The following is a 17,698-nucleotide window of genomic DNA, read 5'->3' on the forward strand; positions in this document are numbered from 1 at the left end:
GTGAATATGGAAATGCAGAGTAACAGCTCGAGGTATGAAAAGAATACAATGTACACACTATAGATCAGATATAAACACTATAGACAATAGTGTATTCATATTTATACTTACTTAAGTCACTTCTACAACAATGTTCAGGTTAATACACTTGATACATTTACCATAAATTTCAATTAATGTAAAATGAACTTCACAGAAGTCATTGAATTTCATGTTGTTAAACTCAAGGCTGTGTAATGGGGTTAAAATCAAGTAAGTTAATTGAAGGCTACAACCAAAGGAAACAGGCAGCAAGTTCAAGTATGGTCAACACAATTTTGTGATCAGATTTTTGTTAGTCGGCATTAGAGGAGGATACGAATAAACTCTTACTGAGTCAACAAATCACATTTTCAAAGATCTTCTCATGTCATTTTTCTTTGGTTCCCACTCTGAACATTTGCTGCCTTTTGCCTTTGTTCGGCAGTAAAGTGGCCGGCCAATCGATAGACTTCAACAGTATGACGACACGTTCACTGGCTAAAAATGTCTCTCTGGTTACTTTGCAGGATAAACCAGAATAGAATAAAAACATTATCACCTGTTTAAAATGGATTGACAAAACATTACATGAAATTTGATGAAGCACAAATTTGAAATTCCGAGTCTCCAGTGCATATTCAAAGTCGCCAGAAACTTCTTGTTCATCCATTATAGCAATCTCAACCTGGCAACCGTAGTGTTTTAGTAGTACATAGAAAATAGATGGAGCTTTTGTTGTTTGTTCCTACAGTGCAGCCTGAAACCAGCTTTCAGACTTTCGTTTCGTACTTTGTTCTTGTAGCTTTTGTGCTAAAGCTTGTTCCTGTCACATCGGTGGCATTTTGGGTATGCAAGTCCAGAGCCTGTAGTCAGTTCCGCCAATCGGGGGTAATGTATAAATATTAGTCAATCCCAGTTCAGTGGTGTTGGTCCAAGATGGCGATGCTACAGTGAAGTATGGGCTACTGTCTGATTTTGAACATTTGATATAATGTAAAACTCCAAATAGGATCAAATTTATATCTGGTGGCAAAATTTTACACTTTTACTGACATTAGATTTGCATTTGTGTTTGGTCTGGCCACTACTGCTTTTCCTCACTTGGCTTCAAAGACACGCCCACTTCCTGTTCCCCTGGTTGATAGAGGTCGTTGAAGGGCTTGGTGAAGTTAAACATCACATAATCAGTGTAATAGAAGTCATAGACCTTTTGCCTCTCTGTGGAGGTCAACTGTGCAAAGTAGCTTTCGGTGATTTTGGAGGAAGTCCTTTCTTCGAGGGGGTTCCTGTCTTTGAAGTTGGGGTAGGTGAGGTTACTCGGCGCTCCGATACTTTGCAACAGAAAGTTAGCCTCTTCTTCTATACTCTCGAACTTCCCGATGAAGTTGTATTGGAGAAGGCAGGGGTTGCAGAGCTGGCTGACAGGCTCCCAGTGGATGTCCATCCCCACTGGCCGATTCACATCTAGCAAGTAGAGGACAAACTCCCTGAAGGTGACCCCGTCGCCGGTCTGCAGGTCAACTAGAGTGGCGTTTGGACGGTATCTGTCAATAATCTGGCGTCCAAACAAGTGGTGGTAATAAGAGTTTGGGCTCTCGAACTTATCACGGAAGGCCGACACCAGCCGCTCGAAGGGCTCCCGCACGAAGAGGAGCTTGGTGTAAGAGTGGAGTACCTTGTCAATGTCGACGCGGCTGTAGGACTCCAGGCGGCGCAGGTGGTTGTCGGTGTGCACCGTGTTGTGGGGGATGTCGCGGATGGAGGAGGCGGTGCTTCCACCCAGGATCATGAGCACCCGTTTCCAGTTGGAGCAACCGACCTTGGGCACCTCACAGTACAGCAGCCTGTACTTGTCGTCAACGTAAATTTGCGCCAATTGCTGGCCCGAGATGAGCTGTTCGGTGATGCCGGATTGGTATTTGACGCAGAACTCAGTCAGCGTACGTTGCCGGGACACCTGTGTCTTCGCTATCCTTATCTGTTGCTGTTGTTGTTCTTCCTCATCAGTAGGGGTGCTAGAGGTTCCAAAGTTACTCTTTAAAAGCAGTTTCCTGTGGCGTTTGGGGACAGGGTATTTGGGGCTGGCTGCCTGGTCTTCAGACGCCGAGAGTGATGAGTCGGGCAACTGCTGGACAGCAAGAGAAGTTTGGTGAAGGTCGAGACTGGAGGATAAGTTTTCTGGTCTTGGTGTTGTACCTTCGTCTTCAGTCTGCCCTGGATGGAAGCTCCCAGTAGCTATGTTGTCTGTGTCAAAGTCCTAAAATGTAAAGCGAGCACACAGGGGAAATGACAGATAAAGTTGTGTTGAATTTGGAAAGAAGAAAAATTATTTGCAAGTGCTTGAACATTTTGGAGAAAAATAAATCATTACCTTCACGTTTATCAATCAATATCTCTAAGATATGATGCAGTCTATGCAAATATTAATATTAAACAAGGACTTCAGTTACAAAAGAGTTCAAAATTGCCACTGAATTCTATCCTCAAAAACAGAACTAATTTGTATGCAAAGGTCTTATGAAGACTCATAACTTTATTAATAACCCATAATGTGCTTTACTTTCATGCTGGTAATCATTTTGGAATTAGGTTTTGTTGTCACATGCACAAACACACACATATTAAATACTATACAGTTTTCCCTCTGTATTCATTTGCCAGTGTTGCACTACCACAACAAGGAAATTACCACCACTGCTAGAGAAAATGTGAAATTAAGATTAGCACCATAATTTTGTCTTACCATCATCTAAAACTTTTAGAAGTAATGATTTTAATATCATTATAAAGCATTTTTATCACTACAACCTCAACTTGAAACATAACTTATACACAAATAGCAACAGAGCTACAGTTCACTCACCTTATGAACGGGCCAGCTGGAAGCCACCATTAAGTTTGCACCTGGGAAGCACAGATATGAAAACAGTATGGTTGATACATTTCATGAAAGCAGGTAATAGCAGTGTATGGCTGCTGTGTAGTCAACAGTATACAGTAGTATTAGGAGCAACCTATCCACCTATACACCCTATATCTTGCTGTATACCTTATACTTCCATACCCTCATTTTTAACACCCAACATGCCAATTTCCCCCTGCCATTTTAAATTTTAAACATGAAAAACCATGTCACACTAACCAGAATCTAACAGAGCTCTTATTGGTTCTTAGTTCTTCCCCTAGCACTTCTCTATTATCCATGATTATTTTAGGGTCACAGGAATATTTGTTCCATCTTTTGTCGCTTCGTGAGATGGCCTCTAGAGGGCGTCTCAGACTAAGAGATGGTCCTACCCGATCTGAGTCACTACCTGATCTGAGTCACTACCCGATCTGAGTCACTACCCGATCTGAGTCGCGCATGCGCCATTTTACAACATTACGAAGTAGTATCCAGTTACGGAATTATATTTATCACCACTTTGGCTGATGTGATGTGACACATGAGGGGTTTGTTTGCTCCATCAGTGAACTACCCAACTCGGTAACATTAGCGATTAATATAAAATGGCCATGGCAACATAAAAGCTATAGCTGGCTAGTGAGTCTGCATCAACCTTAATGCTATTCAGGCGGGAGACAATTACATTTGTCTTTCCAATTGAAGAATCTGTGGTAGTGACAGAGCTAATGGCCGAAATTTAAAGGTGGGTCTGTGCCGTAAACCGTTTACGCTCACGCATGTGCGACTCACATCTACGGTCACATCTATCGGGCAGCGACAGTGCGCATGCACGACTCAGATCGGGTAGTGACAGGCCCTTATGCCGCTTTTCCACCACATGGTACCAGCTCAACTCGCCTCGACTCACTTTTGGTAGTACCACTTTGGTTTTCCACTGCAGATAGCACCCCCTCAATGTGCCCCACCCCCCCCACAAATGGTCGTCATAGCGACACTGCGAAGCCGCATGAAACGCGACACAGTAACAATGGAGGATATCGAAGGGATGGTGTTCTTGATTCTCGGTATGTGGCTGTTAGTCACAGCAAGGAAACAGATTTTATTTCAGAAGAGGCTGAAGGCAGCAAGACAAAAGACTGCTCTCTGGCTTCTCAAGGCGACGCAAGAGGGTAAGCTAACCTGGTAGCTAGCGTTAGTATATACGTCCCGTGTCGCGATGACGATTCTCTCTGACCAATCAGTAGTCTGCAGTGTTTTCACGTCACCTTTTGGTATCGCCTCAGCTCGCTTGGAACCTCGACGGAGGTGCTACCAAAAAAAGTACCAGGTAATATGGTACCTGGTACTTGCCCAATGGAAAACCAAAAAAGGCGAGTCGAGTCAATACCATGCGGTGGAAAAGCGGCATTATTGGTTCTCCGTTCTTCCCCTAGCACTTCTCTATCATCCATGATTATTTTAGGGTCACAGGAATATTTGTTCCATCTTTTTCACGTCGTGAGATGGCCTCTAGAAGGCATCTGGCCCAGAGAGTCTCTTGACAGAGGAAACAAATCTAGACCGGAACGCATCGGTACGCCATTCCGGGAGTGAATTTGACAACTTAACGCGCGTTTTGGTTCTTAAAAAATAAATACAGATCAGTACCAGTGGTTCTACCTGTTTTAGGAGCTTAAACTACTGGCTCGGTTCGTTTTATGACCAAAGTTTTCCGGCTGGGACAGTGCTTAAAAACGGAAAATTCCACTCAACCGGGATGCCGGGCAACATTAAACAAACTCACAATCAAATGACAGCCACAGTTAGTTTAATCTGAGCCGCGGAGCTGACAGGTTGTGTTGTGAAAATGTCGAAAGAAGAAACTAGACGTTCTTTCCTATTTTCAATAAAATGTGAGTGATAAAACAATGTGTTCAAGTTAATTTTCTATGACGTTTCTATGAAGTAGCACCATTATGAGTGAAGCTAGGCTGCTGTATTGCTGCCTCTCCACCAAGTCAAGTATGTATAGCTGCAGCCTGGAGCACCCCCAAATGGGCGGGGCCTCACCTCACCATGTTGACATTCCAAAACAGCCCAATGAACAGAAATCTATCTGTCAATAATTCATGCCGTGGGCCTGTAAAGGATCTGTACTTGTTCAATTTCCCGTCACATTATTATTCTATTTCTTAAATGAGGTATGGCACTGCAACAATCCCCAGTTCTGAAAGAGTAGTAAAAAAAATAAAAATAATTAAACTGATACCATGTACTTAGGACATCTGAGGGAGTACTTTAAAAGATGTCTGGCCTTAAATCATTCTGCAAAATTCAATATGAAACAAAGCACCAATTGACAAAGCCGCTGGGTTAATAAGTGGGGTAACCCCGGCTGTGGAAATAGCTCCTCTCAGTAAGTGACTGTTTTCACTGGAGACGGACATGGAAATCACAGCATCCACTCATGATTACACACCAGGAACGATACATGGCACAACACTGCAAACCCTAAAAACAATGCCGCCCCGCCAGACTGGGACCATTTTTGTTGACTGGTTGAAGGATTCTCTCCCAATCTGATACAAGTGAAAGTGACTTGCCTTCAGTGTAGGTTTTTACTGGGTAGTGCTTCCTATTGTATATGAATGACATTAAACATGACAGTCTATTCAGTCTATTCAGTATGTGAAAAATAACTGAACTACTCCTCCTGCTCCTCGTCCTGAAAAGAAGTTACTGAGCCTAATGTAACTAGTCTCTGCTTTGAGGCACATACAAAGATAAGATGTGACAAGAAGTCATCCTTCTGTTACGGGCGTGGCCGAACCCCGAGAAGATTCCCTAGTGTTTCCTTGTGTTTCTCCTTCCCTGTGTTCCCTGTCTGTCTCTCTCTCTGTCTATGTTTTGTTTGTGTGTGTATTGGCGTGGGCGTGGTCTCCCTTCCTCGTTCTTCTGGCTCCCGGCTCTGCTAATCCTGCACACCTGTCTGCAATCGGCTCATCACCTCACTCAGTCTGCTCACCTGCCTCTCATCAGCTCATCTACCTGCAGTATATCTACCCCGGCTCTTCAACCATTCTTCGCCAGATTGTTGTTTCAACCACAGTGGTAGTTACGCTCAAGGCCAAATCTAGTTAAACTCCCAGTGACTTTGTTTCTCCGTGTTACCTGTGACTAACCAGCCTCTCTTATCCCAGGACCATCACCCGCCTGCCTGCTTCCCTGCCTGCCAGCCACCCCCTAGCCTCCAAGCTACCCCTGCCTGCCATCAGCCCCACATCCAGATCCTCCCTTACAATAAACCTTTTCCTTACCCTCACCACCTTGTCTGTGTCCTGTGCTTGGGTCCCACCTGTGTTCATAACACCTTCACCACATAAGTTCTTTATTGCATCATTTGAAGACAAATAGCCACACCCCAACAAACATCTATTTTACTTTTTTTTTAAATTTTTTATGCTTTATTTGACAGAGACAGTGAGACAGAGAGAGACAGGAAGGTATGGGAGATCTAGGTGGCTGCGGGAAGGACTGAGCCTTATGGTACGTGCTCTACTCGGTGAGCCACCAGGGCACCCCCATCTATTTTACTTTTTGATTTTATTTTAGATTTTTTAGAATAGAATATGACGTCCAAATGATGGCTGGTTACCTGCCAAAGTGTCTGGTGAAGCTGACAAACTCATGAGCCAAAACATGTTAGCATTTGTTTGATTTGACAAAGGTAACAGATTACATAATGCCACTTTAAGCTCATGCCTGGTGCAGGTGGGTGATCTCCCACCTTGCTCTACAGCATGAAGAACCACTGACCTGTCTGCTGCTGGAGGACTTCGGTGAGATCCTTCAGGTAGACGAGCAGCAGCAGGCATGTGGCTCCCAGCATCATCAGGAACCACAGGGGGCAGTGGAGGGAGCAGGGCAGCTTCATGACGACGGCCAGCCGCCTCCTCTGGCTACACAGAGCGTCCATCAGCCTACTCTCCATCTGGCTCAACCCAGCTCAGCCTGGACAGCACAACCTGACAGGAGTGAGCTCAGTTTTTACATCCCTACTAAACCCCAACACTAAACAGTATGTGATGAGTGAGAGAAAGAGTCCAAGTGGCTCAGAACAAAATAAAAGAATGATTTAAAAAAACAAAACAAAACTAATTCAGTTCAACCAAATATTCCTCCCAAAAATGAAAATAAAAGGGATCCACTCACTCAACACTGTTCAGTCAGGTAGTCAGTCAGTCAAATCCCAGCAAACATTTCCTCAACCTGTCATGGGACCGCTTGTTCCATTGCCTGCCTCTCCTGCTCCTTTCACTCCCCAGTCCTGCCATTCTCCACCTGTCCACCAGATATCCTCGGACTTCCCCTCATCACCTGTTCCCCCCTCCTGCTTCCACCACACCTGTCTGTCATCAGCCCATTAGCCTTGTGTCCTTGTTCTGCTTTCTCCTGCTTGTTCTGCTTTCTCCTGTCTGTCATAAGCCAATCACCTCCCGGACTCTCCCCTGCCAGCCAGCTGTCCCTCATATGTAATCAGTCTGTATATCTTGTCTTGGTTCCTTGTAGTCCTTGCCAGTTCGTCTGTTGTGTTTTCGCTGTGTTACCTGTCTTTGTTGTGTTCCCCGTGTTTCCAGTTTTGTCACCAGTGTTTTGTGTTCTCTGCTAAGACCATTCTGCCTGGTTTGTACTCTTAGTTTTGCCTTTTGCCTGTCGGCCTGTTTTAGTTTTGCCTTTTTGGATTTTCTGTTTTGTACTCAGTTCTGCCTCAGTTCTTCAATTAAAGCCTTTTGCTTTAGTTAAATTCCCTCTCTGCCAGTCTTGCATTTGGGTCCTAGTCTCTGCCTCTCCTGACATTACAAACTGGCAAGGACTACAAGGAACCAAGACAAGATATACACACAGACTGATTACACATGAGGGACAGCTGGCTGGCAGGGGAGAGTCCGGGAGGTTAATGGCTTATGACAGGCAGGAGAAAAGGACACAAGGCTAATGGGCTGATGACAGACAGGTGTGGTGGAAGCAGGAGGGGGGAACAGGTGATGAGGGGAAGTCCGAGGACATCTGGTGGACAGGTGGAGAATGGCAGGACTGGGGAGTGAAAGGAGCAGGAGAGGCAGGCAATGGAACAACCGGTCTATTTGGTTTATTTGGACCATTTGCCGACATGACAGCATATAATCTTAGGGGAATGGTGATTTCGAGGAAAACAGTGGTATAACTGAATAAACACTGTATTAAATTAAAGGATACATTTTTGTCACTTGAGTGTGAACGGTAATGTTTACGCATGAATCGCAAAGGTTATTATTCTAAACGCAGTATGCTATCATGTATACGGCCAATATAGGGGCTAAAATAGGTTTATCTTTTATTCCAGCATTTCCTCTAGTTGTCTTTATAGGAACTTTTATTTTTCCTTGCACATCAACACTACAAGTAATCCCTTCGGCCTCCACCGCATGCGCCACCGGTGAGATCAGGCACTTCGAGTTTGACAGGGGATGCGAGTTGGTCAGGTGAGTTAACAAAAGGCACTTCGCTTTAAAATGCAAAGACGTATCGTGCTTTTACCCTTTGCATTCAAAACTTTTGAGATTGAGGCTACATGGCTTTTTTTTCTAGATAGCTGGTTTTCGTATTTGTAAATAACAATTGGGGCTCTGTGTTCTTTAGTGGGAAATGAAACACGTGCATATTCGTGTGGCAAAGAATGGCCTCTAAAATGACGTTGGCATTTAAACACTCCAGTTAGCTGCATAGAAAGCACATAGGTTTAACTGTTGCACACCACCACAATATCAGCACACAAAAGTTGCTCAGTCTATAGAAATATATAGGAATCACTCTCCGCCGTGCCTGTGAGTAGTGTGTCATTTCATGTATAAGTTCAACAACTCGTGCTTAGCAGGAGGCAGCGAATCAGGGACGGACAAATTAATGAGAGGTTTGGCTGTGTGACCTGGCAATAGCCCCAAGGCTAGTCGTAAGCTTGCTCCCAAGTGGCTGCCCAATTTCAAAACCCACTGGTCCTACTTGTTTGATCACTCTGTGCGCCTTACAGGGTGATCAAACAAGTAGGACCAGTTGGTTTTGAAATTGTGCAGAGGAAGATGAGAGAATTGTCCATGTCTCTCCTCTCTCTGGTGTATGTACAGTGTGTACATGTGTGTGTGTTTGTACATGAGCATGTGCATGTTTTCTGTAGTAAATCTGTATGAGTTCATGTATGTAGAGGTGTACGTGCCTGTGTGTGTGTGTTGTAACAGTTTGGACCTACACACAAGTTTCTGGGGTGCCAGTCAGGTCTCTATGGAAGCGTAATGCATTCAGTTGAGAAAAAAAAATTACCCTGTTTTTCTGAGATAATTATCTCAGAATTCTGAGAAAAGTTTGGATTAAACTAAACAGACGGGACATGTTTGCTTCCATGAAATCGAGCTCTCAAGTAGGAATGAGAGCTTCTCTTGGGATTTTGAGATATCTCATTAATTCAGAAAAACAGAGCAGAATTATTTTTTTTTCCATGAAAACTTTTCTCAGAATTCTGAGATAATTATCTCGTTAATTCAGAGAAACAGGGCAATTTTTTTTTCTCAACTGAATGCATTAGCTTCCGTAGGTCTCAGTCTCAACCCTGACAATTATGTTAGTTATAAGTGTGTATAGTCAAACCCACATAAAGGATGCATATAAAAAAATCATAATCAATAAGTTCACATTATACACCCTGGTGACACTGTATGATTGTGTGATAACCAAACAACAAATGCAAAATATCTCACAAAATAACCATGCTGAGGCAAAGATACATTTTTAGTTCAGTATTCAGTTCAAGGCGATTCAGGAGAGTAAGCCAGCAGTATGTGATGAGTGAGAGAAAGAGTCCAAGTGGCTCAGAACAAAATAAAAGAATGATTAAAAAAAAAAACTCTTCATCAAGAAGTGATTCAATCCAGTTCAATCAAAAATATTCCTTCCCAAAAATGAAAATAAAAGGGATTTACTCACTCAACACTGTTCAGTCAGCTAGTCAGTCAGTCGGTCTATGCAGCCTTTATGTCATAGAGCCTCCACTCCCCAGCAGTCCTACTCCTCCAGCAAGATAAGTGACAGCACAGCGTCACTTATTGCGCCAATGTTTTCTTTCTCCCACTGAGAAGCAAAGGTATACGCCTTGAGAAACATTTTAAGTATGTAAGCTGTGTTAAGAATGGCCTCTCAAATGACGTTTGCATTTAAACACTCCAGTTAGCTGCATATATAGGAAGCACATAGGTTTAACTGTTGCACACCACCACAATATCAGCACACAAAATCAAAAGTTGCTCAGTATATAGAAATATATAGGAATCACTCTCCGCCCGCCTGTGAGCAGTGTGTCATTTAATTCATAATTCCAACAACTTGTGCTTAGCGGGAAGCAGCGAATCAGGGACGGACAAAGTAATGAGAGGTTTGTATGGGCAGAAATATGTGTCACTAGAAACTGAAATGTAATTATTAGGGGGCCCGAGCACGATCTCGCGCGAAGCCCTATTGTATTTCGTTCTTGGTCATGATTTTTATTTTTATTGTTTGCTCGCGTTTTTGAGGGCCTAAACGTGCTCGAAAAGTTGCGAAACTTTGCACATGCGTCAGAAGTGGTGAAAAATTATATATTTTATGGGTCTCGCTCATGGGCGTGGCAAAACGGCTCGATAGCGCCCCCTACAAAATTTAAACAGAGTATCCCTCGCCGTACGTTCATCCTAGACTTACGAAACTTGGTAGGCACGTGTATCATGTCCAGACTTAAAAAAAAGTCTGGTGGTACCATGCGCCTAAAACCAACAGGAAGTCGCCATTTTGAATTGATTGTGACATTTTTGGGCGTTTTTGGCCATTTGCAGGGGTCGTACTTTAACGAACTCCTCCTAGGCGGTTGATCGGATCCATGTAAAACTTGGTCAACGTGTATAAAAGAGTTTGACGATGAAAATTATCAAAAGCTTGCGTTTTCGTCACACGGCGTGGGCGTGGCGTGGCGTCGAATTTTCGTGTTTCGCCACGAAACAGGAAGTGGCTTGTAACGCGACTGTACATGGTCAAATCTGGACCAAACTTCACACGTTGGATGAGAGTCCCGGCCTGAACACATCTACATGCCAATATTCAGTTATAGTCATAGCGCCACCTACTGGCGACAGGAAGCTTGAGTTTTTGTCACACGGCGTTGCCCTGGCGGCGCGGCGAATTTCGATGTTTCGCCGTGAAACAGGAAGCTGCCATAACTTCAGTGTACATCGTCCGATTTGCACCAGATTTCACATGCTGGACAAGAGTCCAGGCCTGAGGACATCTACAGGCCGATTAGGAGTCATAGGCATTGCGCCACCTACTGGTGACATGAAACAGCAAGTGAGTTGTAACGTAACTGTACATGGTCAAATCTGGCCCAAACGTCACACGTTTGACTAGTGTCCAGGCCTGAACACATCTACGTGCCGATATTCGGTTATAGTCATAGCGCCACCTACTGGCGACAGGAAGTTGTGTGAACTTGAGTGTACATTGTCCGATCAGCACCAGATTTCACATGCTGGACCAGAGTCCAGGCCTGAGGACATCTACAGGCCGATTGGGAGTCATAGGCATTGCGCCACCTACTGGCGACAGGAAGTAAGCCTTGCGTGACGATCGCCACATGATTTACATGCAATTTTCACGGTGTGGGCCACGTCGACCGGTCGGTGTCCGGTAACGACGCCGCGGCTGCTGCACGCCCCGACCGCGGCACGCCCCGACTTGCACACAGAGGCGAGGGCCCGCTCATCACTGCTTGCAGTTTTAATTTATATTTGAATTGCTCAACTTTGTATTGTTTAACTTGAATAATTGCATTGAAAAACTGAATCTGAATAAACTTGAAACTGAATGTAATATTATGAAATTGAATTAATTTGCTCTGAAACTGTGTTCTCACAATTCAAATTCAGTTCTTGCAATTCAATTTCAGTTTACTGAGACACACATCCTGGTCGTTGAGGAAGAGCAATCGAGTGCAGATTCACAGAACTCCTTTTCGGTCAATCAGCACCTACTGTATGTTTTTGACCATTTCCTTCACTCTCATTGATCCATGGACTTTATACATGTTGAAGAACATTTCTTTCGATCATGGATGAGGCTGGGACTGGACTGTCAAACACGGTAATATCAGTTTACCATATATTTTAACGATCTTTTGACTGTTTAACTGATGTTAACGTTGTAGCAATTGTTGTAGAATTGTTTCGTTTTGTCAGCAAGCGTAAACAAAGTTTTGGCTGTCGTAATGTTTACAATTAAATTAGGTTACTAGCATGTAAAGATACAAATTAAAAATATGAAATGAAGGGATCTGGAATTTTCGGGCCAAAAACATGAAAAGGAGTTCTGTGAATCTGCACTCGATTGCTCTTCCTGAACGACGAATAACTAATAAATTCAATTTCAAATTATGCTAATCAGATTCAGTTTTTCAATGCAATTATTCAAGTTGAGCAATTCAAATTCAAATATAAATAATTCAATTTCAGTTTCTAGTGACACATATTTCTGCCCATAGCTTTGGCTGTGTGACCTGGCAATAGCCCCGAGGCTAGTCGTAAGCTTGCTCCCAAGTGGCTGCACAATTTCAAAACCCACTGATCCTACTTGTTTGATCACTCTGTGGGCCTTAGAGGGTGATCAAGTAGGACCTAGTTGGTTTTGAAATTGTGCAGGACACGGAGGAAGACGAGAAAATTGTCCATGTCTCTCCTCTAAAGCACTGGTAGTGTGAGTGACTGTAATCCTCTCTGGTGTATGTGTACGTGTGCGCATGATGGCGGCAGGTCGTAGGTGAAGTGCAGGTGAACGCCGATTGTTTTTTTTATAATCTAAACACCCGCACCCCACACCCGTTGTAATTACCATCGTTAATGTAATAGGTGCAAATTAAGATGCATTGGCAACTTCTGTGGACTATGTGCCTGATCGCGACAATCGTTTACACCAACACTGGACTGGACTAAAGCTTCAGGGGAAACTTGCATGTCTTCCCTCTGCTGATCATTCTGTCTCTCACTCATTCCTCAAGAACACTGCGCTCAGTGAGGACATTGTCACATTCACAGTAAAAGCCAGAATACAAGTTCTTCCCACCAGACTCAATCTTTCAATCTGGTTTCCTACTACTCAGGTTCCTCATTGTCTGCATCATGCCACAGAACAGGTAACTGAAACAATGTCACACATCTTGAATGGCTGTTATGCTTACAAAGGACAATGTACACAGCACGTCACGACAGAATAGTGGTCGTCATAGCAAAGGACTTATCTAACAATTTTCCACCCTCAGTGAGAATGTACAAGCATTCCTGTGTCAAACCTTCCATGTTCCATCTCTGTAATAGTAACCCAGACACTTTTTCACATCTGTCTGCCAATACACCAGATGTTGTAGTGGTCAATGAAGAGTCCAAAGAAGTGTTTGTTTTAGAGGTAGCCTGCACCTTTGACTCCAGCCTAGAGGAAGCCTTTATGACCAAGGTCATTAAATACCAACCACTCCTAAATACCATCTTAGAGCTAGGTTATAGGTGCAGACTACTTGTTTTCATATTTGGCAGCTTAGGACACACTCACAGGTTGGTCGTAAGAGAGCTTCAACAACTTGGGATGCCCAAAAAGGCTAAACGGCTTGCAAAGTACTGTGCTGTCTCTGCTATCATTGGCAGCCGCCATATACTGTATGGCGGAGACGCTGCTACTTGTACCCCTGAGAACCGAGTACTATGTTTTGTATAGTGAAGACCTATGCCACTGGTCCATGATTTTGTGAATGTACTCTACTGCACCTTCAATATTTGTGTCCTTGTACCGTTTTCTTCTATGTGGACATAAATAAATTGTTAAAATGTGTGTGTTTGTACATGAGCATGTGTATGTTTTCTGTAGTATATCTGTATGAGTTCATGTATATATAGGTGTACGTGCCTGTGTGCATGTGTGTGTGTGTGTGTGTGTTGTAACACACAAGTTTCTGGGGTGCCAGTCAGGTCTCAGTCTCAACCCTGACAATTATGTTAGTTATAAGTATGTATAGTCAAACCCACATAAAGGATGCATATTAAAAAAATCATAATCAATAAGTTCACATTATACACCCTGGTGACACTGTATGATTGTGTGATAACCAAACAACAAATGCAAAATATCTCACAAAATAACCATGCTGAGGCAAAGATACATTGGTAACACTTTACAATAAGGTTCACTAAGTTAAGGGTTAGTTAATGCTTAATAAGCATTAACTAACCCTTAATTAACAGTTAACTATGTGTCTGGTAATCATTTGCTAATGGTGTTCATGTTAGCTAAGGTATTAATTTATACATTGTTTAATCGTCATATTTTTAAAATATTAAATAATGTATAAATTAATACCTTAGTTAACATGAACACCATTAGTAAATTACACATTAGTTAACTGTTAATTAAGGGTTATGTAATCTCATTAAGCATTAAATAACCCTTAACTTAGTGACCCTTATTGTAAAGTGTTACCGATACGTTTTTAGTTCAGTATTCAGTTCAAGGTGATTCAGGAGAGTAAGCCAGCAGTATGTGATGAGTGAGAGAAAGAGTCCAAGTGGTTCGGAACAAAATAAAAGAATGATTTAAAAAAAAAACTTTGTCAAGAAGTGATTCAATCCAGTTCAATCAAAATATAAAATAAAAGGGATTTACTCACTCAACACTGTTCAGTCAGCTAGTCAGTCAGTCAGTCTATGCAGCCTTTATGCCATAGAGCCTCCACTCCCCAGCAGTCCTACTCCTCCAGCAAGATAACCGACAGCACAGTGTTCTCCAGCAAGATGGACGTCACAACAACACCGCTTGTCCTCCAGCACGATCGGACACTCATTGAATGCACTAAATGTGTTTTTTCTCTCTACAGGACGGCCTAGCCACTTAGACGGATGCTACTCTCCTGCTGTTGGCAAACACTCTCCACTGCACCTGTGAGTAGTATGTCATTTCATTCATAAAATTCCAACAAAATAATGAGGGGCTTGGCTGTGTGACCTGGCAATAGCCCCAAGGCTAGTCGTAAGCTTGCTCCCAAGTGGCTGCCCAATTTCAAAACCCACTGGTCATACAGGCCCACAGGGTGATCAAACAAGTAGGACCAGTCGGTTTTGAAATTGTGCAGGACACATAGGAAGAAGAGAAAATTGTCCATGTCACTCCTCTAAAGCACTGGTAGTGTGAGTGACTGTAGTCCTCTCTGGTATATGTACTGTATATGTGTACGTGCATGTGAGTGCATGAATGTGTGTGTGTGTGTGTGTGTGTGTGTGTGTTGTAATGGTTTGAACCTACACACAGGTTTCTGGGGTGCCAGTCAGGTCTCAGTCTCAACCCTGACAATTATGTTAGTTATAAGTATGTATAGTCAAACCCACATAAAGGATGCATATAAAAAAAAAATCCTAATCAATAAGTTCACATACACCCTGGTGTACTGTATGATTGTATGATTGTGTGATAACCAAACAACAAATGCTAAATATCTCACAAAATAACCATGCTGAGGCAAAGATACGTTGGTTACACTTTACAATAAGGGTCACTAAGTTAAGGGTTATGCTTAATAATTAATAGTTAATAGTTAATGCTTAATAAGCATTAACTAACCCTTAATTAACAGTTAACTAATGTGTCTGGTAATCATTTACTAATGGTGTTCATGTTAACTAAGGTATTAATTTATACATTATTTAATCGTCATCTTTATAAACTATTAAATTAAACTGTATGATTGTGTGATAACCAAACAACAAATGCAAAATATCTCACAAAATAACCATGCTGAGGCAAAGATACATTTTTAGTTCAGTATTCAGTTCAAGGCGATTCAGGAGAGTAAGCCAGCAGTATGTGATGAGTGAGAGAAAGAGTCCAAGTGGCTCAGAACAAAATAAAATGATTACAAAAAAAAAATCTTCATCAAGAAGTAATTCAATCCAGTTCAATCAAAAATATTCCGTCCCAAAAAGGAAAATAAAAGGGATCTAGTCACTCAACACTGTTCAGTCAGCTAGTCAGTCATGCATGCCATAGAGCCTCCACTCCCCAGCAGTCCTACTCCTCCAGCAAGATAATTGACAGCACAGCGTCACTTATTGCGCAAATGTTTTCTTTCTCCTACTGAGAAGCAAAGGTATAGGCCATGAGAAATATGAAAAAACAAACATTTTAAATATTTTATAAGGATACTAGACAAATATACAGAAAATAAATAAATCCTATAATACATTTATAAGGATACTAGACAAATATACAGAAAATAAATAAATAAATGTCATGCAGCTATTACAGGTGAATCTATACACGCACCACAGAAAATCCTAAGTAATACCATAGGAGATTAAAAATACAATTGAGTACCATATAGGTCACTATAGAGCACCACAGACACACTATAAGTCACTAAAATATTATGTGATACCACAGGAGATAGCAATGCCATAAAGTGAGATAAGCTCATTATAAACTCACTGTTGATCACCACAGACACACCAAGTCCCCATAACTAGGAATATTATAGTGATTTGAATGTAGCGACACGACAGCCATACGAAATAAACTGTTTATTTATATATTAAATCTGTTATAGCCTATACAATTTCAATGCAAGCACAAAAAGCATGCCGGAGATTAGAAGCAGAAGTTTAATATTCACCAGTTGGTGCGCCTTTTAAACGTCAATAGCTCCGTATCGATGTAATATTTGTTCTCAAATTAGGCTTTCTTATAGAGAGGAACACGGAGCCAATGTTTCACAATGTTGATTAAGCCAAAATCACCTACGGTTGTGTTGCAGCTCCCACTTGCAACCGGGCTGCTTAGGGACTGTCAAGGTGCAACACAGGCAGTTTCAATTTCAAATAACTTCTCTGTTTCTCATCCCAATAATCTAGAAACAAGTCTGATTTGGCCTTCAAAATAAAAGCCAATAGGCTATGTGCCATTTTGCATAGAGGTACAAGCAGGAATGTGACAGATCGATAGATCGATAGATAAGAGCTTTATTATTCCCAGAGGGAAATTCAAATTGTTACAGCAGCAAGACACTTAAGACACCAGACGTAGACAAAACAAAGCACCAATCAGTTACATGATTAGGAGAATAAAAAATAAAAAATAATAAATACCAATGCAAGAATAAACTGTGTTTATAACATGCAAATGTAGCCTATATGTGCGAAGCAGTTTGTTGGACAGCATATGTGCAAATACTTACATATGTCACAAGTGTGTGTGTGTGTTACATATGTTGTAGGCAACAAGTTTGTGTGTGCGAATGTGTGACTCATTAAAAAAAAATGATGTAGTGGAGGATAAGCCTTTTATCTGCAAAATAGTTTCCCCACTTTGTTAGGCTTACAACATAAGATAGCACTGTATTGATCCTCTTGGGGAAATTCAGGAAATAAAATCATAGTGAACATCATAGCCATGGTATTAGGCTGATTTAAGTTATGTGAGGATAGAGTCTTTTAAGGGGAAAAACATTTTAATCCTTTTCTGAAAATAAAAAAAATAATAGATTTTTTGTTCATATTGCAGACCATTTCCCTTATTTTGGTCACCAACACTGGAAACTGGCAACACATTCCTCAATAAGGGTTTTATTGAGAATGTTTTGAAAGGAAGTGCTATCTCTTATTGTGGCACACTTGATGCTGCAATGCTGAGCAACACCAGCGGTGTGAG

The 17,698-nt window shown here is 42.0% G+C and overlaps 1 protein-coding gene across 1 annotated transcript; it reads right to left on the reverse strand.

Moving 5' to 3' along the window:
• Positions 1-109: 109 nt before the first annotated feature.
• On the reverse strand, positions 110-9,983 carry LOC139664862 (carbohydrate sulfotransferase 8-like). Its single transcript, XM_071543839.1, has 4 exons — positions 9,923-9,983; positions 6,725-6,933; positions 2,885-2,925; positions 110-2,278 (listed from the first exon to the last, which is right to left on the reverse strand). Exons 2-4 carry the CDS (start codon positions 6,897-6,899, stop codon positions 1,106-1,108), a joined length of 1,389 nt encoding a protein of 462 aa, XP_071399940.1. The 5' UTR covers positions 6,900-6,933; positions 9,923-9,983; the 3' UTR covers positions 110-1,105.
• Positions 9,984-17,698: the final 7,715 nt, after the last annotated feature.

Source organism: Centroberyx affinis, unplaced genomic scaffold (genome assembly GCF_046629955.1).
Source record: "Centroberyx affinis isolate AG114_WGS23_722 - 3 ecotype Tasmania unplaced genomic scaffold, CSIRO-AGI_Caff_v1 ptg004384l_1, whole genome shotgun sequence".
Lineage (NCBI taxonomy): Eukaryota > Metazoa > Chordata > Actinopteri > Beryciformes > Berycidae > Centroberyx > Centroberyx affinis.

Excerpts from the sequence above, each read along its gene's own strand:
- LOC139664862 (XM_071543839.1), bottom strand. The coding sequence starts at position 6,899 with ATGGAGAGTAGGCTGATGGACGCTCTGTGTAGCCAGAGGAGGCGGCTG. Across the intron at positions 2,926-6,724 it reads AGTCCTCCAGCAGCAGACAG|GTGCAAACTTAATGGTGGCT; the intron begins GTCAGTGGTTCT and ends TGTGCTTCCCAG. Across the intron at positions 2,279-2,884 it reads CCAGCTGGCCCGTTCATAAG|GACTTTGACACAGACAACAT; the intron begins GTGAGTGAACTG and ends TTTACATTTTAG.